At 37.2% G+C, this 21,674-nt stretch overlaps 2 protein-coding genes across 5 annotated transcripts in view; both read right to left on the bottom strand.

The window, feature by feature from the left end:
- SPPL3 (signal peptide peptidase like 3) overlaps window positions 1-21,674 on the bottom strand; it is a 140,313-nt gene that overhangs the window by 7,646 nt on the left and 110,993 nt on the right. For 3 of the 4 annotated variants that reach the window (XM_025474227.3, XM_025474226.3, XM_025474225.3), the window contains 4 exons: window positions 15,614-15,702; window positions 8,913-9,032; window positions 8,112-8,190; window positions 7,043-7,155 (listed from right to left, as the gene is read on the bottom strand). In XM_025474227.3, the coding sequence (XP_025330012.1) occupies window positions 7,043-7,155; window positions 8,112-8,190; window positions 8,913-9,032; window positions 15,614-15,702 (401 nt within the window). Of the gene's footprint in view, window positions 1-7,042; window positions 7,156-8,111; window positions 8,191-8,912; window positions 9,033-9,438; window positions 9,476-15,613; window positions 15,703-21,674 lie in introns of those variants that run through there. The other variant, XM_035706318.2, reaches the window with a different exon arrangement.
- Window positions 17,047-21,364, bottom strand: LOC118352361 (thymosin beta-4-like). Its single transcript, XM_049101496.1, has 2 exons — window positions 17,638-21,364; window positions 17,047-17,416 (listed from the first exon to the last, which is right to left on the bottom strand). The coding sequence occupies exon 1, from the start codon at window positions 21,117-21,119 to the stop codon at window positions 20,988-20,990; it is 132 nt and encodes a 43-aa protein (XP_048957453.1). The 5' UTR covers window positions 21,120-21,364; the 3' UTR covers window positions 17,047-17,416; window positions 17,638-20,987.

Genomic DNA, 21,674 nt, shown 5'->3' on the forward strand with positions numbered 1-21,674 from the left:
AGACAAGCAAAAGGATAGGTTCCCAAGATTAAATGTAATTGCCTCTGTGACACATACAGGTGACTGGTCCATTCTAGAACTTTTCAATTACATTCAGTCACTTAATCCTAAATTGGCAGTAGCTTTTACAGGCCATATGGTCTAAGCATCCACTGCTGCTTTGCCACTCATTTGCTGATCCTACCCCACCTGAGAGGAAACCACCCATGGACAAGACAGAACTGCTCAGTGACAGGATTTCCCATGACTCAGACAATGCCATTAGATCTCTCATCTTCCAAACAAGAAACTCTGGGTCTGTTTTCAATTTATCACAGTCTTTCATCACATAGCCACTCACTCTGCAGCCATTCTGGGTGCCACCCTTTGTGGTCACAGCACAATTTGTCCATGCTTCCCTACGCCTCCCTAGTTTGAAGTGCGTCCTTTCCCACTCTGTGTCTTTCCTGCTTACTCTTCACCGCCATTGGAAATTATCACTTTGCATTGTTTCCTGAATATGGTACTAGGTTCCTTACTCTGTGATGGATCTAGTCTAATTATAAGTCCTATAGCCTCGGGCACAACTCACAGGATGGTAAGGCCTCAGAGTCTGTCTTCCTTTGCTCCCATTCCTACTCCTTCCTCTTCAGCTAAGCTGAGCGATATACCCTATTGCAGTCATACCAAGCGTCCCCACTGTGCTGTGAGTCCCACATGTGAGAAGGCAGAATGCACCCTTTCTGACTCCTTCAGAGAGTTAAATATCACTCCTACCCCCAAACGGATAGTGCCACAATCTGTCACATCCCTGAAACACACCCTCAAATATTCATTCCAGTTTGCCTCTCTTTTTCTTCATGCTTTCGTTAAATAACTCTTCAGAAAATCTTACATCCTCCTCAGGACTTTTCCAAGCCAAAATGAAGAAGTGTGATAACTTTCCCTCATTCCATGCTGCTTGAGAAAACTCAAGACTCTCTCAAATAGTTTTACCAACAATCTTTTGGTTAAATGTAAATTAACCAAAAGTGTTAAGTAAATTATTATATTTTTTAAATTAATTAATTATTTATTCATGAGAGACACACACACACAGAGGCAGAGACACAGGTAGAGGGAGAAGCAGGCCCCATGCAGGGAGCCCAACGTGGGGTGGGACTCGATCCCGGATCTCCAGGATCACGCCCCGGGCCAAAGGTGGCACCAAACCACTGAGCCACCCGGGCTGCCCGAGAAATAAATTATTAATCTTAGCCAGTGATCTAGAATTACTTTCAACGTATTATTGATATAATCTGTCACTCTGCCTCCACAACCAGTAGGGCCAGGGACAAAGACGATGACCCCATCCAAGCCAAAATGTTCATGAAAAGGAACAGGTAACCTGTAAGATCTTAAGTAGCCTGCACTCCATTCTGTAGGATCTGTAGATCCTCTTTTTTTTTTATTTATGATAGTCACACAGAGAGAGAGAGAGAGAGGCAGAGACACAGGCTGAGGGAGAAGCAGGCTCCATGCACTGAGAGCCCGATGTGGGACTCGATCCTGGGTCTCCAGGATCGCACCCTGGGCCAAAGGCAGGCGCTAAACCGCTGCGCCACCCAGGGATCCCCTGGTAGATCCTTTATCTTAGCCCTATGTGGATGAAATGCCACATTCTAGCATTTTATTTTATTATTATTTTTAAAGATTTTATTTATTCATCAGAGACACAGAGAGAGAGGCAGAGACACAGGCAGAGGGAGAAGCAGGCTTCATGCAGGGAGCCCGACATGGGACTCGATCCCGGGTCTCCAGGACTACACCCTGGGCTGAAGGCCGCGTTAAACCGCTGAGCCACCTGGGCTGCCCCACATTCTAGCATTTTAAAACAAGAAAATAAATCAATTACTAGATTTTTGGCACTGCGTGTTTTCTAACCATAGATTAGTAACAAGTGTATTAAATGAGAGCACTGGACTAGATATCTGTTCAAGACTCTTCTGGTCCCTGAACTGGTCAGTGGATGTATACTGTGGATCTGGTTTTACAATCCTTGAATGGTAAATGTGTGTGTAAAAGATTCATCAGCTTTTAGCTAATGTACCAAACCACCCATTGGCCAAATTCTTTCAAGGCTTCCCAAATTTAAAAGGTTAATTTGCCAGATGAAAGTGAAAGTAGATAAAGAACTCTATATTTAGTTCAAGAACATGCTGATGTCTCTTCTTACTGTTAATACTTTTTAGTATATAAGCTTGAAAACATACTTCATGCCTTGCCTTAAAACAACCACATTCATCATTCTGTTTTCACTCTCAATTAACTTCAAAGAACAGGCTTTCATTAAGAAACATTCATTTAAAAAATTCTACTACCAAATTATCACTGCCTACGATGATTTCTGATTCTGTAGAGAAGTCTATAAAGATAATTTCCATGTCAGAGAAGAACAAATTTCAAAACATTAAAAGACTGTGGCTAGAAAGCTACATTTTCTGTAATAGCAGAAAACAAGTCACACACACTTCAAACATTAGAGTCTGAGAAACAAAGAAAGCTCAAAGGTTCTCCTTTTTGGTGGGGGCAGGGAGGAGGAACAACTCTACTCTGGGTCACAAGGGCAGTTTAACCAGTGCAAACTGGTAGGGAGAAGAGACTCTTAGATAAGTAAGGTTTGGGGACCAGCAATAATGACAGAAGGTTATGTAAACACCTACATGCTAGGGTTAAGTGGGGTTTGGAGAGCCTCACGGAACCCTCAGAGAATTTTAGCTGTATTAGCTGAATTTCAGGATGGAAATTTATTTCTGATATTGGTCACTGGGAAAAGTGGGCAGCTTGTATGGGCAGCTCTTTATTAACTCTATAGTCTAGAGGAAATCTTATAGGGCAATGGACTCTAGTCCATCTTACGGGAGAGCTGCTTTATCCCATTCTTCTGTTAGTCTAGTAAGCCTGTCCCTGGCCCTGCCTGTAGAAGTACAAGGAAAATCCTGCTGACTTGTTCTAAAGTATGTGTTTCAGATGGCTGTGTAAATCAGTGTATCCTGAAGAGAATGTCACCTTCCATTGCCAACCTTTTCTTTTTTAGTGACATACTACTAGAAAATAGGTATTTTTCTGTTCCATATGCAATGCTTGGGAGAGTAGAGATGAAAAGTATAAACACACTGCTTGCTGCTTTGAGAGGTATCTAATCTTTTTGGGTCAGCAGCTTGGTAAACTTAAAACCCTTAGCAAAACCTGTAAATAGTATCATGTGTATCTGAACACATGCATAAAGAGTTCCACGAAAGCAGAGCCACAAAAAGTTAGTGGAGTTACAGAGAAACTCAGAGAGGGTCGAGAGACTTCAAGGTAGTTTAAATACCATCTGTCATCATCTGGACTTTGAGTCTGCCAGCATTGAGAGACTGACTAATCAGTCTGGTAAGATGATGACTGTCTTCTACTACTCTAGTTAAAACAGTAGTACCTGAAGCTTTTGTCCTCTCATTACACATAATATTTGTATAATGAGATCATTTATGTGTAACACTTATGGGAATGGACTCTTTAAGGACATCAGCACAGAACAGTTTCTCTTAAGAGTATATAGCTAACAGTCATCCAAACAGTCATTTTAATGGACTGAAATAATCTGATTTAGATATTAACCAACTAACCAGCATTTCTAAATAGTTTTTGTTCAGAAGTAATAGAGGGAAAAAAAAAAAAGAAGTAATAGAGAAGAAATGTCTGTGCTGCTTGTTTTCTCATCAGGCACTAGTTTAGGTGAGACTGAAGAATATAATCATAAAAACAGCTATGAGATTTGGACTAATATTTACTCTCTCTAATCATTATCATGACTAAGACTCCTTAATTTTCTGTAACACAGATTTTTAAAAGAGATTAGGCTCTATTCGTCTTTCAAAATCACCCACATGCTTTTAGGGTAAGTCATTCTGCAGAAATCAAGAGTTAATCTCAGGAAAACTCAAATACACAAACCTGGTACTTTTTCATTACTCTTATTGCCTAATATACAAAAATAGGCATTCACTCTTCTACTATAAGCTGGGCAAGCAACCTGTGTGACTTCAGATGCAATTTCTTTTTAAGTTATTCTTCATCAACCTCTACAAGCACTTAAGTATCAAATACCAATCTGTACGAATACCGAAAGAACTGATACTTGATTTGGGAAATTGAATAGTTCTGGTAACCACTTAAAAACCTTAAACATTTTACTTCAGGATGCTTATACACATTCCAAAGCATGATCACAGAAATGTTTTTTTTACAAGGCAATTTAAGAAGCTAAAACAAGAGATCAAACCTGTCAGACATCAGCAAATGTGAATTACTGCACAGTCAGGGCACTGGTGATTTTGACTCTACTTTCTATTCTGACTCATTAAAGGTCTGTATATAAATCTAAGGGGTAACTTGATTTGCAACCTCACTGAGTGACAGTTCTACTGTAGTTGAGCCATCATCAGAGCTGTGGGAGCACCGTGCCTTAGTGGACAGGAGCCTCCAAAAAGCTGTTTTTAAGGTCTTGATTAGTCTTGTGCTTGCTTGGAATGGATAACAGGAGTAATAAGTGCAATCCATACCCATAATATCTGATTTTCAAATTTCCCTTTTAAAAATTCTTTAGATAGTATTACAGATCGTATAAAATAGTCTTTTGTATTTTAATTTCCTTCTCTTCTGGAGAAAATCAACCAGACCTTGTAGGGCAGAGCAGTTAGATAAGCTCCTTGAGAAAAAAAAAAAAAAAAAAAAAAAGATAAGCTCCTTGAGATACGGAAAAGTGAACTGTGAAAGTGAGACTAAGGACTGAATGAAAAAGGAGGAGGAGATGCTTATGGGGTCTTTTTTTTTTTTTTTTTTAAAGATTTTATTTATTTATTCATGAGAGAGACACACGAGAGAGAGAGAGAGAGAGAGAGAGAGAGAGAGAGAGAGAGAGAGAGGCAGAGACACAGGCAGAGGGAGAAGCAGGCTCCATGGAGGGAGCCCGACATGGGACTCAATCCCATGTCCCCAAGATCGCGCCCTGGGCTGAAGGCGGCGCTAAACCGCTGAGCCACCTGGGCTGCCCGCTTACGGGGTCTTTTAAGAAAAGTTTTTAAATGTCTTACGGGAGAGAAAAGAATGAGGTATTTTTGGAAATGTCCCTCCCAAGATATTCTGATGAGAAGTATGAAGTATACACAAGAGTTCTGGGACTGGATAAGTGACTTCACTGAACCTGTTTCCTCTTCTGTCAAGTGGGAATAAGTATCTCCTTCAAAGAGTTTTTCAGGACTAAATGAGATAATCCATGTAAACACCCAGGAAAGCACCCAATGCAGATCATTCAATAAATGTTAGCTCTTACTGCCATTCTTAGTTCATCCTTATCATCACCCATCAAGGGGGAGTCTCATGTGCCACAGATAGAAATGTACACTGCTACTGCCTTTCTGAAAGGCAGTACAGTAATAAAGAAAAAAGAATTTTTAACAAAAATCCTTTGATCTAGGAATTTCATATCTAGGAACTCATCCATAGAAACAATCTTATTAAGTAATCTGACATGTGTACCCAGAGGTGAGACAAGAATGTTTATCTCAGGGTTATTTATAACAGAAGGTTAAAAACAATCTAAGGGGGGACTCCTGGGTGGCTCAGCGGTTAAGCGTCTGCCTCTGGCTCAGGGTGTGATCCTTGGGTCCTGGGATCGAGTTCTGCATTGGGCTCCTTGCCTTCTCCCTCTGCCTATGTCTCTGCCTCTCTTTCTCTCATGAATAAATAAATAAAAATCTTAAAAAAAAAAAAATCTAAAGGTCCAGAAACAGTTAAGTAACACAATGGAATGCTCTGGAATTTTTTTTTTTAATTTTTTTTTTTTTATTTATTTATGATAGTCACAGAGAGAGAGAGAGAGAGAGGCAGAGACACAGGCAGAGGGAGAAGCAGGCTCCATGCACCGGGAGCCCGACGTGGGATTCGATCCCGGGTCTCCAGGATCGTGCCCCGGGCCAAAGGCAGGCGCCAAACCGCTGCGCCACCCAGGGATCCCTACTCTGGAATTTTTAAAAAGGATATGCTTCACCTTTATGTTAACGATACAGACATATCATTACATAAAAAGTCTATTGTATATAACATATATATAATATATTCCACACATATATTTGTATGTAATATATGTAACAGTATTATTCCATTTATGTAACAGTAAAATCTACATAAAAACATGTACATGAATGTTCATAGCAGCATTATTCATAATAGCCAAAAAAGTGGCAACAACTGATGAATGGGTAAATAAAACTGGCATATCTATGCAAACAAACAGTAATTGGCCAGAAAAGAAATGAAGTACCAATTGAGGTTACAGCGTGAATGAACCTTGAAAATATCATGCTAAGTGAAAGGAGACAGCCACACAGCCACATAATGTATATTTTATTTATGTGCAATGTCCAGAAGAGGCAGATCCACAGAGAGAGAAAGGAGACTAGTGGATGCTTGGGGCTCAGGTGGGTAATGAGGAGTGACTGCTGGGTATGGGGTTTGGAGGGTAGATGATGACAATGCTCCAAAATTGACTGTAGTGATGGCTGCACAACTCTCTCACTGAATTTTACACTTTAAGTAGGTAAATTATATGGTATACCGTGAATCATACCTCAAAAAGCTGTTATTCAAAAATATCTTAAAAATGTGGGTAAAAATAATAAAAAACTCAACAATATTAACACCACCTAAGAATATCTAATATTCATGGTAATCAGAGTATATGTATATATACATATACATATATTTTAAAGATTTTATTTATTCATGAGAGACAGAGAGAGAGACAGACAGACAGAGACACAGGCAGAGGAAGAAGCAGGCTCCATGCAGGGAGCCCAACATGGGACTCGATCCTGGGTCTCCAGGATCATGCCCTGGGCTGAAGGCGGTGCTAAACCATTGAGCCACCCAGGCTGCCCAACCAGAGGAAATATTACTAAAACACAGAAAGCAAAGGAAGGAAGGACAAATTTAATTATATAAACTATATTAAAACTTCAACTTTTCATATGTTACTCACCATCCATGAGAAGCCAATGGCCAGTGAGAACCCAGATAAGGACGAGCATGACAGACAGAGAGAATGATAATAATTCAGCAGCAGTGAAACGCCCACAGCAACCAAAGGAAATCCTGGAAAACACACATTTATTGGACTAATATAGCAATATATCATATTTCAATAACCAAAATCTCCCTTGGTCCTTCATGCCCAGAGCTCATGATGGTCAGATTAGAAAAGCAGGCTATACCCAGACATCTGGAATTTGAAAATATCCAAACCTCCTTTGAGTAAGCTACAGATATGCAGAGGAATTAATTATACTTCTGCACCCATCTGATACTATACTTTTTTATCCAAAATTATCAACATGGGTGTTTAGAAGTTTAAAGTTACAACACACACACACACAAAAAAGTTACAATGCCAATCTTTGGAGAGTTAAAGTACATGATACAGGAAATTCTGTTCTTATGAGGAAAACAAAATGAAGTATTGACCTTCAATCCACTGGGCAATGATGAATACATATTTATAAAATGACAGTAACTATCTGGTTATCACGAATTCTTGGGAAAATCAGCTGCCCCAAGTACCTGGTTTCCTAAGTGCATATGGCATCTCTGTTAGCACAGCATTTTGTTTCCATGGAGCAGTGGCTTTAGGAGTTAAGTTGTAAAAAGTGTATACACGGGGTTTAGACCATAGTGGCTAGTATATACTCTAGGTCACCAAAGATGAAAGGCAAAAATGTTTCAGTCAACCACTATTTTCATATCCCATTAGCTCCCTAGTAAAGGAATGAAAGCAGTGCTTCAAAACAAAACTGTTTATCTTTCAATAATCTAAGCAGGAAGCATATTTCAACAACTCAGACTGCCTAAGTTTGTTTACATTTCCTCTGCTATGAAAAGGTGCAAAAAGAAATACCATCTTCCAGTCTTAAAGATCAAACATCTCCCTTCCCAGTCTTCTGGTATTTGTGTGCTCAGTCAATACCAGAAATTTAGACTTCTAACAATGCTATCAAGTATAAGATAAAAACATACACAAATTCATAATTTAGAGGAAAATCCCAAGTCCTTACTTATTCTGAGGTGAACAGGGTCTTGTTAAATACTGGCACATCGGGAGGAGGAGGAAAGCAAAAGCTATTGTTGCAAGAACTAGAGAAAGAAAATATATAGTTAACTTTTGTTTAGTTTGAACTATAGGAAAAATGGCATGACTTATGGAAACACTTACTGCCCAGAAAACTTTTCTCAACAGATACAATTAGTTAACCAGAGAAGAAAAATGTCTTCTGTCAGCATTGTACAGATAAAGTCTTGAGAAGAAGTACCTGATTTGAAGTAGGGGAAAGCAGAGACATCTAGGGGTTCTCATTCTCTTCTATCTTAACACGAAAAGAGAAACAGTAGGCCAGGGTATGATCTGACATGTCCAGCATTTTGCTGACGTTTTATACACTCTATTACCTCTTGACTTAAAAACTGATCAGAGGGCTGACCGTTCAATTACTGATTATCACTGTGTCTATCTACAGAAACATCAGTGGGGGTTGCCAATGACTGCTCTCTGCCACATTGGACCTTCTGGTAATCTTCCAGACAAGGAGCCACAGTCAAAATGGTCCTACTATGGTGTCATAAAGCTCACAAGTTTTCAAACCCCTGGCCTTTTATTCAGGCTATGCTGGCAGTCCCAAACTGATGATATGTGTATCATCCAGTGGTTCAAAGAGAAGTGTAGGGAGTAAAAATCAGACTTAAGAAGAAAAACTTGCATAGCAGGGTATATAAATATTAAGTTTTGAATGATGATTAAGAAGAGGTGAAAAAATTTCCTGTAAGGTTAATGTTTAAGAATAGAGAAGAAACTCACTTACCTGCTGTACATATTGTAAAAACTACTTGAACTGAGTCAAAGAAGAAGAACATTACTAGGAGAGAGACAGATGCTCCAATTGGAAGGAACAGCGCCTGGGTAGAGTCAATAGTTTGGATACCTGAAAGAGAAAAAGGGACCTATTAATGACTTAAATAACAGGTGCTATGTCCCTACTTCAGAGACATTAACAGTTGCAGGGGTTAGTACATAAGACATAGATCATCTAGCTCCTTTGATTCTTTCCTTCCCACTGAGATTATGAACTTCTTGCTCTCTTCATGGTGCTTTCATTATAGCAGGTGCTCAAGAAATACTTTTGAACTGAACTACCACTTCCTGCTGCTAACAATCTGGTTGACAAGGCACCAAAAAAAAAAAAAGACCATCAAAAATAAACAAAAACAGAAAACCTGGAACAACAACCGGTAGTAAAAATTCACATTAGTCAATTTGAGTACATTTGCAGTCTCATGTGCAGGTTTGGTAAAAGAGGTGGTTTAAATATACTAAGTAAAATAACTTATCATCATCTACAGATTTATTCATGTTCACTCTTCTCCACTGTCACTGAGGATCACACCTCTGGGCTGGGGAGTGGAGGGAACAAGACACCTGAAAACCAAAAATCAGAAAAATTATTTTATGGGAACCAATAAGAGATAAATGGGAGAAAACAATTACTTGGGATACAGTAATATTTAGCACAGTGGTTTTCAGTTCGTGGTTATTCATCAGAATCACCTGGAGAGCTTTAACAATTACAATGCCCAGGCCCAACCCCAGATCAATGAAACTGAAATCTCTGGGGGTTAGTAGGGCCCGTTAAAAACTCCTGAAATTTTCTTGTACATACAGAGTTGAGAAGCATTAATAATAAAGTATCTGGTAGAGAAGAGAAACATGGCACAATCTGATAACCACTGAATTAAAAGAAAAAATTACTAATCTGTGTACGATCTACTTCCACAAGAACCTGCTGAGATACAAAGTTCTTGAGAGGAATCAAAGAAAAAACATTCATATGAGCTATTATAAAGAAATGCCAGAAGTAAATGTTTCTTTTCAGTAAATTAAGGCTATGAATAAGATATAATGTGACCAGGATGAACATAACTAGGCAGAAAAGGTTGCAATCATCAACTAATGCTTAAAAACTGCTCTTTGGGGCGAGGGGGGGGGGGACTTGGTGGGAGGAGCAACATATGCTATATGTTGGCAAATTGAACTCCAGTAAAAAAAAAAAAAAAAATAATAATAATAAAAACTGCTCTTTGGTATTTAAATTTACCTGTCCCAAGAAAGCTATTTAGGTATTTTTGTTAAATATTAAATATTTCTACAAAACAAAATTGCTTCTCACTGGCTAGGCAGAAAAGTCAAATAATTCACCCAAGGAATAGGGCATTTCAATTTAGGAAGAGTGACCTATGTTTCAAGATAGACATGTTCTCTAAGATGGCTGACCAGAACTGCAGTTAAACTTGGCCCCTGGATCCTGTGCACGCATACAATCTTAAAGTGTATTATGGACATTTATGAGACAAAACTCTATATGAAATTCACCTAGTTGTTTTATCTGAGTACTCTACACTTGGTCAAAGAACTACTAGAGGAAACTACATTTCAGGTGCCTTTCCCAACAGAAAATAATGGTTTCTCAAATAATTTTTATATGAGGAAAAACAAATCTTAAAACACACACTTGTACCCTCCTCTTTTGTAAAACAAAACATCATATAGTCTACAGATTAATTATATTGGTTTAAAATATGGACAGAAAATTTAAATGGCTGGCTAGAACAAAGACTGATTAGTAAGTCAGGTATGAAAGAAGTATTTGTTTATAAAAATCTAAATTTTAGAAGTTCAATCTGCAATCAAAACTGAATACAAAGAGCTTTTCTAGAAAGACAATGTACAGATTTTTTTTTTTTTTTGAAAGCACAGATTTTAAACTGTGGAGGTATGAGACACTGCTTCCATTAGTTTTATAAAAGAATGCCCCAAGGGAGTTTACCAAACATCAGCGTCAGAGGGCAAGGGAAGTTCCTTTAGTTGCTGACAGTATGTTAACTAAAAAAATGTATACAATTTCAATACTGTACTTTCTAAAGGTCTGGAGATAATGGTTCTGAAGGGGATGGAGCTGATTAGTCAGAAATTTCAGCCACATTTCAGTGACTTCAAAACAAAACAGAGCATAGCAAAACAGAGCCCTCATAATTGAGGAGTTACTCCAATGCAACTGGCATTACCTTTAAAGCTAAAATTAACATAAGAAATAGGGATGAGGGACGCCTGGGTGGCTCAGCGGTTTGGTGCCTGCCTTCAGCCCAGGGTGTGATCCTGGAGTCCGGGACTGAGTCCCATGACGGGCTCCCTGCATGGAGCCTGCTTCTCCCTCTGCCTGTGTCTATGCCTTTCTCTCTCTCTGTGTTTCTCATGGATAAATAAAATCTTAAAAAAAAAAAAAGAAAAAAGAAAAAGAAAAAAGAAATAGGATGATTTTCTCTTCAAGGCAGACCTAGGGATAAGGCAGGCACTTTTGAACAGTGGCAAGAAGCTAGTGGAACACAGAGATCGAGGGCAGTCTCAAAAAAAAAAAAAAAAGAAAAAAAAAGAAAAAGGAAGAAAAAGAAAAAGAAAAAGAAAAAAAGAGAGAAAGAGGCATGGTGACGGAAAAAATTAGTACAGAGAAATTATTTTTAGCAATTAGTGAACAAGGCTATAGGCTAAATAGATACTGAACAATACACTACCATATTATTGATAATTAAGAAATTTACTGATTTTGCACCTCCATTAAAGAAGCAGGCTTTTCACTATTTACTAGCACCTATTACACAGTAGGTAACATGACGGCTTGAAAAAAACTGTATACTCTTCACAGTTCAGATAAATTCCACAGGAAGCTTGGTAAAGGACTTCAAGGTGTCAGATAATGGGGGTAAGGAAGGGAGTTGTCCTTTTTTAACCTACTTAATACTGATTAAATAAAGACTGGTGTACCAGGAGGAAAAGTCTCTATGCAAGTTTCTTGGGGCAGATGTAGGCATGAGACTGGATTTAGAATAAGGTTAGGGAAAATCAGAGAGGACCTGGAGGACATTCCCTCTTTCCCACTTTCTTTCTAGCCCTTTTCATTGTAAAACATAACACGCATATAGCAAAGTTCATAAAACAAAAATGTAGAGTTCAATCATCACATGGCTAATACCATCCAGTCAGGAAACAGAAGCTTGCCAAGCCCACAAGTCATTCTTGTGACCCTCTCAGTCCCTAGTCTTTTCCACAAAGGGAACTACTATCCTGGCTTTTATGATACTTTCTTCTTTGCTTGCTCTATTTTATCTTCTTTGCTCTATTTTATAGGTTTTCTACCCAAGTGCACATCATAAAATACTAATATTTATTTTGCCTATTTTTTGAGCTTATTACATACACTGAATTAAGTAGCACATATTTTTTGTGTGTCTGGGTTCTTTTGTTCAACATTGTGAGCAACATTCACACTGTTTAGGTAACCATATGTCACTCATTTTTGTGTATATTTCACAAATTCCTTGATTCTTATTTATTTTGTGAGTAAGCAACTGCAAGCTTTATTTTTTAATTTTTTAAAAAATTTTGCAGGGTGCTGGGGTGGCTCAGTTGGTTAAGCATCTGCCTTTGGTTCAAGTCATGATCTTAGGGCCCTGGGATCAAGCCTCACCATCAGCAGGGAGTCTGCTTCTCCCTCTTCCTCGGCTTGTGTGCCTATGTATGCGCATACATTCCCTCTCAAAAAAAATCTTTAAAAAATTTTTTTAAAAAAATTTTGCAACCTTTAAGAGCAACCTCTACCTATCTACACTTTCTTCTATAGTCAATTCGTAACACTCTTCCCAAAATCTGAACACTAAATTCATACCTTCCTTTCCTGAGAGCTTCTCCCTAATTCTTCTACATCGTTAACATTCAGGTCTTCAAGCTCTTTAGCACTTACACAATCTCTTGTGTTTCTCTGTTCATCTTTCTGGTTATTATTTCCTTAATTTTGAAAAATATACCCTGTTGTCCATGCTGTCCCTTCAATATGGAATGGTGTTGTGCTCTATGATCAAGTACTGGCCTTCCACGCTGCAACAGCCATTTCTTTCATTGTGTTTTTCCTGATTATGTGGAAGTGGACTGCATTCTCTCCTAATCTGTGTCTATCCTTTCTGGTATTCATGGCCCAGATGAGGCACTGAGAAAATATTTCTGTGAAGATAATTCAGCACAACATGGGAGGCAGATTTAGGAAAACCACCATTTAAATAAGCATCTAGGGGCGCCTGGGTGACTCAGTGGTTGAGCTTTTGACTTCTGCTCAGGGAGTGATCCTAGGATCCTGGGATCAAGTCCCTCATTCGGCTCCCCTCGGGGAGCGTGCTTCTCCCTCTGCCTATGTCTTCTGCCTCTCTCTGTGTGTCTCTCATGAATAAATAAATAAAATCTTAAAAAAAAAAAACAAAAACATCTACTACTCCTTAGATGTTAGTGGTAAGAAATGAAAATTGATGTCACCAGGTAACTTCCGTCCACTGTGTGGAATGATCTAACCATTTATTTGAAGATAAAATCGTACTCAGACACATTTTGTCTATTTCTTTTAGATTTCTGTGATTCAATGTACAATGGATTTATAATATGGTTTAAATACATCATCTGCATATATGCTATGTAACACAGGACTTGTAAAAGAGTTTCAATTGTATAAAATGATTTGGCTTAAAAAGTTGATAGAAGATAAGTGCTATGTAATCATTTAACCTGAAGATCGGGTATTGACACTGGGTTTTACCTGGTTCCTCACAAGTTACTGGTATGGTATTTATCCTCATACAAGGATCTGTGTTGTAAGTTTAAGGAAAAACTCATATTTAAATGATTCTACTTACTGTATTTGTAATGCCTACTTTACACTCCTGTGAACAACAAACACATTTAATTCGGTGAAAATTAGGCAAGTAGAATTTGGCTGATGGGGACTGAAAGTAATCTCTTTTTGATTTAACTTCTAAAATTCTCCCATCAGTATTCTGACTTTATATTGGATCCTCAGTATTTCCTCTCTGGTAGGTGGTGACTTGACACTTCCTATAAGTCATGCTCATTCTCTCCTCAGTGCCTAATATCATATGCTCTTACCACCCAGAATGACTTCTCCAGCAATACGAGAGTTCACGGTTTAACTCACCTTCTCTGGGACAGAAGTCCCTTATTAAATTGGCCCATGAAGGCTCACCCTGAACTGCCTCTCTCTTTATTCTCTTTGTACATGGATGATGACAAATGAATTAATCTCTAGTGCTTACTCTGACCTATGGATAGCAGATGCTTTTTCAGAAGGACTCTGAGGCTATGTTAAAGGTCTGTGAGAAAAAGTTCCTGTTCCAGGGACAGGAAGTGGTATTTGGTATCTCTGTCTTAGGACTTTATTAACCCCTTACAAAGTGTTTTGGCCACACTGCCTAGTAACAGCTTGGGTACCAGCTCTCATGCTTTTGCAGCTTTCAAAATATCGAAAAGATTATCTAAAAAATATATATCTAATAAATTGCATGGCAGGAACCTAGTATCATGCTCTTGATTATCAAATCAAGTCTCCTTATTTATAATTCAATTCCCTTTATAATAAGCATCATCAATTTTCTATAACTATAACTGAAGCACAATTTACATATCGCAAAATTCACCCATCTTTTTTTTTTTTTTATTTATTTTTATTTTTTTTTAATTCACCCATCTTAAGTGTCCCACACTTGCCAGGCAACTAAAACTCCACTGTATGTCTCTCCATATTTGCCGTTTTGGAAATTTCATATAAGTGGACTCATACAATATGTAGTCTTTCCTGTCTGGCTTCTTAACATTATGTTTTGAGGTTCATACATGTTGTAGCATGTACATGTATCAGTACTTCATTCTCTTTATTTATTTTTTTAATTTATTTTTTTTTCATTCTCTTTAATGCTGAATAGTATTCCGTTGTATGGATATGCCATATTTTGTTTATCCATCAACTAATTTATTGATTTCTTTCTTTTTTTTTAATTTATTGATTTCTGAGTTGTGTTTCTACTTTTTGGCCATTATAAGCAATGTTGTGAAACATTTGCCATTTAGCACACTTCTATTTCTTATAAAGCAAGTACTCTTATAAAATCTTTAATATCAGAAGAGGTTGTCATAATAGTTTTACAAGTACTTCATGTAACTCTCTTCAAGAGTCCCTGAATGGGGACGCCTGGGTGGCTCAGCTGTTGAGCACCTGCCTGTGGCCCAGGGCATGTTCCTGGAGTCCCAGGATCAAGTCCCATATCACATGGAGCCTGCTTCTCTCTCTGCCTATGTCTCTGCCTCTCATGAATAAATAAATAAAATCTTAAAAAAAAAAAAAGTCCCTGAATGAATTTGTGATCAATGATTATTACAAAATAATCAACATCAAAGAATTTAAATGAAGTCATAAGCAGGCAGACACCTGCAGTACACAAGAAATCAGTGGTTTAGATTCAGAACATTAAGAATTTTTACAAATTATACCATATAGATTAGATTTTATTATTATAACCAAGCATAAATCCTTAAACCCAGTAAATTAACTGGGGTTATAGAAAGAATCTAATTAAGACCACTACATGTATGAAGGTTAATTGACATAAAATGTCTTACTATTATTGGTGCTGTTGCCATTGAAAGACCCAGAAGAACTGCTATTGTCTTTTTCCTTATCTTGATTTTCAAAGTCCATATTAAGGGACCTGTGGAAAAAATTGTATAGGCAAGTTTAATTCTGCTTAAGAAAGAAGTATGTTTGAAAAGTCAGTAATGAGACAATATTTTAACATGCTAAGGCATTACAAAAGATTGGAAAGGCTCTTTAAACAGTTCTTGTTGCCACATTTTGAAAAACAATCTACATTCCTTCTAATATGTCAGTTCAAGAGTTCTCCTGACTGCAGATAAAAGCATTCCATTGTGGCTGAATCTAACAACCATATCTCTGTGCACATCCTTAATTACTTCCATATGATAAATACCTAGAAAGAGAAGTGTTGGGTCACAAGGCAAGCACAATTTTTGAGACTTTAACATACTACATAACTGCTTTCAACAAAGTTATACCAATTTACTCTCTCATAGCAGTGTATGAGAGCATTTTTTCTCTATACCTTATCAGGTTTCATTTAACATATTCTTGAGTTTCTGCTATATATAGGGCTGTTCTACATAGTGGAGATTACAACAAATAGTGCATAAAACAGGCTTTCATGGATTGTACATTCAAAGAGGGCGGATACCAACAATAGACAAGTAAGTTAAATGTATATTAATGGTTACAGCTAATGAGAAAATGTAGGAAATGAAAAGACTAAGTTTGAAATTTTAAATAGGGTGGGTTGGAATAGCCACACTGGCATGATTTCTAAGTCAAGACCTGAAGGAAGTAGTCCATTGTCCATCTGAGGAACTAACAATCCCATCTCTTTTCTAATTTTGCTTCTTTAACTACTAAACAATTTTGTGTACATGGAGTTCTCATTTCTTTCTTTTTTTGTTAACTAACTGTTCAAGTTCTTAGCTCATCTTCAACTATGTTAAAGTGTTTGTGTCCCAAAGAACTTCCTGCAATGATGGAAACATTCTGTATCTGCACTGGGTAGAGATTAGCCACATGAGCATTTAATATGTGAGAGTATAATGAGGAACTGAATTCTACATTTAATTTTAATTAATTTGAATAATTTGAATAAACTATAAAATTCTTAGATGAAACACAGGAATAAATCTTCACAATCTTGGATTTGAAAGTGGATTCTTATATGTGATGCCAAAAACACAAGCCAAAAAAACGATAAATTGGACTTCAACATAAAAACCTCGTGCTTCAAAGGACATAATCAAAAAGCCCCAACTCATAGGATGAGAGAAAAATATCTATTATATATGTCTGATAAGGGCCTTGCATTAAGAACATAAAACAACTCCTACAATTCAATAATAAAAAGACAACTCTATTAAACAATAAGCAAAGGATCTGAATAAATACTTCTCCAAAGAAGATATGCAAATGAAAGATATGCAAAAGACCAATAAGTACACAAAAAGATGTTTCACATCATTAGTCATCAGGAAAATACAAATCCAAACAGAATGAGATAAGCACCTTCTTCATATTCATGAGGATGGCTGTAACTAGAAAATCAGATAATAATCAAGGACATTGCTGGAGGGAATGTAAAGTGGTGCAAACACTTTGGAAAACAGTCTGACAGTCTTAAATTCCTTTAATAAATATAGGGCTATTCAGGCTATTGATTTCTTCTTTAGTGAGCTTTACCAGATCGTGTCTTTCAGATTGTGTCTTTCAAAGAATTGGTCCATTTCATCTAAGTCACCAAATTTACTGGTATAAAGTTGTTGATAGGGGTCGTTTATTATCCTTTTAGTATCTGTAAGCTCTAGTAATATCACCTCTCTCATTCCTTTTTTATTTTTTTTTTTTTAATTTTTTTTTTTTAATTTTTATTTATTTATGATAGTCACAGAGAGAGAGAGAGGCAGAGACACAGGCAGAGGGAGAAGCAGGCTCCATGCACCGGGAGCCCGATGTGGGATTCGATCCCGGGTCTCCAGGATCATGCCCTGGGCCAAAGGCAGGCGCCAAACCACTGCGCCACCCAGGGATCCCTCACCTCTCTCATTCCTGATACTGGTTTTATGTCTTCTCTTTTTTCTGATTAGTCTGGCCAGAGGTTTACTACTTTTACTGGTCTTTAAAAATCAGCTTTTAGTTTCACTCATTTTTCTCTACCCCTAGAGAAAATATTTCACTTATTTTGGCTTTGATCATTCTTCTTACCTTTTGCCTGTTTATTAAATTGGATTTAATTTGCTCTCCTCCCAGGTTGTTTATTAAGGTTAAAGTTTAGATTGTTGATACCTTTTTTCTTCTATTCCAACCTAGGCATTTAGAGAAGTTAATTCCCCCCAAGCATTGCTTTTGTTGCATCTCATAAATTGAGTGTTTTCACTTTCTTTTAATTCAAAGTGCTTTATTTTCCTACTTGACTTCTTTTTGGATGTATGGTAGTGTTATTTTTGTTTCCACATATCTGGGAATCTTCTGCATCTCTTTCTGTTATTGATTTCTAATTTGATTCAATTGTGATCTGTTAGGGACTGAATGTGTCTGCTACCCTCCCCCCCCAACCTCCCCCAAAAGTTCATTGGTTGAAGCCCTACTCCCAGTATGATGGTATTTGGTGACTGGGTCTTTGGGATGGACCCAAAACCCAACCTTGCTGGTACCCTGACCTTGGATTTCCAGCCTCCTGAACTGTGAAAAAATAAATTTCTATTATTTAAGACATCCAAAATGTGCTATTTTGTTACTGTATCCCCAGCTAACCAACAGAGATCATACTTTTTATGCCTTATATACACTTATTGAGACTTGTTTTATATCCCCAAATACACTCTATCTTGGTAAATATTCCATGTGCACTTGAGAAGAATGCATATTCTCCTGTTGAATGACGTGTTCTATGAATGTCAATCAGGTCAAGTCGGTTGAGAATATTATTCAACCCACTATATCTTATAGTTTTTTTTTTTTTTAAGATTTCATTATCTACTCATGAGAGACACAGAGAGATGCAGAGATACAGGCAGAGGAAGAAGCAGGCTCCATGCAAGGAGCCTGATGCGGGACTCGATCCCGGGACCCTAGGATCATGCCCTGGGCCGAAGGCAGGCGCTAAACTGCTGAGCCACCCAGGTGTCCCCAACCCACTATATCTTTACTGATTATCTGACAATTTGTTTTATCAAGTACTAAGAGAAGGGTTAGAAATCTTCAGCTATATTTGTGAATTTGTTTTATTTCTTTTTTTTTGTTTTGTTTTATTTCTCCTTGAAGTCTGTATCAGTTTTTGCCCCATGTATTTTGAAGATCTGAGATGCATAAACATTTAGGATTATTATGTCTTGTTGATTAATCGACCCCTTTATCATTATGAAATAACCTTGTGTAATAATGTTCCTTGCTCTGAAAGCTGCTTTGTCTAGTATTAATATAGTTACTCCAGCTTTCTTTTGATGAATATAGTATAATATAATCTTTTCCCAATCTTTTAAATCTTTTTCTGGCTTTGTGTCTATAATGTGCTCCTTGTAAGTTGCATGTAATTGGATCTTGCTTTTTAATTCAATCTGACAATTGCTGCCTTTTGATTGCAGTGTTTAGATCAATTTCATTCAATTGTTATGATCAGGTCTGAGACTATCATATTGCTATTTGTCCTATCTTTGTTGTTCCCCTTTACCTGACTTCTTGTGGACTAACAGAATTGCTTTTTTTAAAGGTTAATTTATTAATTTTAGAGAGAAAGAGAACACAATCGGGAGGAGGGGATGGGGGAGAAGGTGGGAAATCCTCAAGCAGACTCTGCTGAGCACGGAGCCTGACACAGGGCTCAATCCCATGACCTTGAAATCATGACCTGAGCTGAAATCAAGAGTCAGCCACTTAACTGACTGAGCCATCCAGGTGCCCTAGGATTAATATTTTTAATGATTCTCTTTTATCTCTTTTGTTGTCTTATTATCTGTAACTCATTCTTTTATTTTAGTGGTCACTGTAGCTTTTATATTAATCATCTTTAATGTTTACATTAAATTACCAATACAGTATAACTTAAAGTTACATTATATAGTACTTCATGTATAGTATAAACACCTGACAACAGTTTACATTTATTGCTCTGTACCTCTATACTATTACCATGCATTCTGCTTTTACATGTTATGCTATAAACTCCACAATATGCTGTTATTTTTGTATACATGGTCAATTATATTCTAAAATTTTTTAAATAATAAGAAAATAATCCTTTTATACTTAGCAATATTGTTACTTTCCTGGTGATCTTTATTTCTTTGTGTAGATCCAGATTTCTAGCTGGTACCATTTTTAATCTGCTTGAAGTACTTCCTTTCACATTTCTTATAGGGCAAAATGGTTTTGTGTATCTAAAAACATCTTAATTTGCCTTCATTTTTGAAAGATTTTTTGCCAAAAGAATTTGTCAACACAGAATTTTATGTTGATGGTTTTTTCCTTTCTGTACTTTAAAGCGCTTGTTCCACTGTCTTCTCACTTATATTATTTTTGATGAGAAATCTGGTGTTTATCCTTATTCTTTGTTCCTATATAACATGTTCTTCTGCCCACCCACAGCCTGGCTCCTTTTTGGATTTTCTCTTTTATGACTGGTTTTGAGTGACTTGGTTATTGATGTGCCTCAGAGTAGTTTTCTTCATGTTTTATGTGCTATGGGTTTAAAGTTTCTTAAATCTGTGGGTTACAGTTTTCTTCAATTTTGGAAAAATTTTGGCCTACTAATTCAAGAATTTTTCTTTCCTTCTCTTTCTTCTCTCTTGCAGAGATTCTGATTGCCCATATTATTAGCCCACGGGGGTTGTTCTTTGATATTCACAGGTCAAAGACACTCTATTAAAAACTTTTTATTCCTCTCTTTCCTCTATTTCATTTTGGATTATTTTCTGTCACTGTGCTTTCAAAGTTCATTAGTCTTTTCTTCTATAATATCTAATTGCTGTTAACCCCAACCAGTGTACTTTTTTCAAGTTTTGAAACTTTTTATTTACATATTAAAAAGACACTCCATTCCAATAATTAATATCATTTAACAACAACAAAAAAATAACACTCTGATTAAGCAGCATTTTACAGCACCTTAGAACAGCTTGGATTTTACTCTAGATTTCATTGTTGTCCTACCCAACTTCTTCACCAGCATGCAAGTTCTCTTCCTTTCCTGCCAGCCAGACAGGCAGATGGGAGGATACGTATGTGGCCTTTGTTGTCAGTAGTCCTCAATACTTTGATGTAAAAGGAGCAGCAGTCATTTAAACTTATTCCAAACTCTCCGCTTCTTATAAAGTTAAATAGCTAAAGGCAGTAAAATTAAACACACAATGCTTGGGGAATGTATAGTGCATACTGGCAGTATATACTTCATTACGTTTTGTCTGCTTGCTTCCTATGTTCAGTTGTTTCTTTTGAAGGCAGATTTTTCTCTTGCGTTTCTATCTTCTTCAATTTTGACTTACTAAATTTCTCAATTTCAGCCATATCAGGTTTGTTAGACATGGTTACGGAGGAAGCAGAGTGAGATGCATGAGGAAGCAGTATCGGGTCTGAGCAGAGACTGCCACTGAGTGCCCATTCAGTGTATGTTTGTTTTTGTTTTCACTTCCAGAGGCTTGATTTTGGCTATTTTGGAATATCTTCCATGTATTTACCTAACTTTTTGTACAGTTGGAATTTATAATATCAGTTTTGATGTACTTCTCTGTTAATTCCAACATATGTGTCAGTCCTGGATTGGTTCTGGTTATTTTCCTCGTCATTGGTCATGTTTTCCTTTTTTGCTGCCTGTCACCTCTGCATGTATGCGAGATATTGTGAGTTTTACTTTGTTTCTATATTTTTATATTCCCATTGGTTGTCTGACATTTTAAAATTCCTATAAATCATCTTGAGCTTTGTTTTGGAATATTGTTAGTTACTTAGGTGTAGTATTTGTTCAGGTATTGCTTTTACAATTTATTAGGCAGTGCTGAATTTAGGGTACTCTCTACCAACTGAGGCAAGACCTTTCTGAGTACTCTACCCAATGCCATGTGAACCACAAGGCTTTCCAAT

Source organism: Canis lupus, chromosome 26 (genome assembly GCF_003254725.2).
Source record: "Canis lupus dingo isolate Sandy chromosome 26, ASM325472v2, whole genome shotgun sequence".
In the NCBI taxonomy this organism is placed as follows: domain Eukaryota; kingdom Metazoa; phylum Chordata; class Mammalia; order Carnivora; family Canidae; genus Canis; species Canis lupus.

Excerpts from the sequence above, each read along its gene's own strand:
- LOC118352361 (XM_049101496.1), bottom strand. The coding sequence starts at position 21,119 with ATGTCTAACAAACCTGATATGGCTGAAATTGAGAAATTTAGTAAGTCA.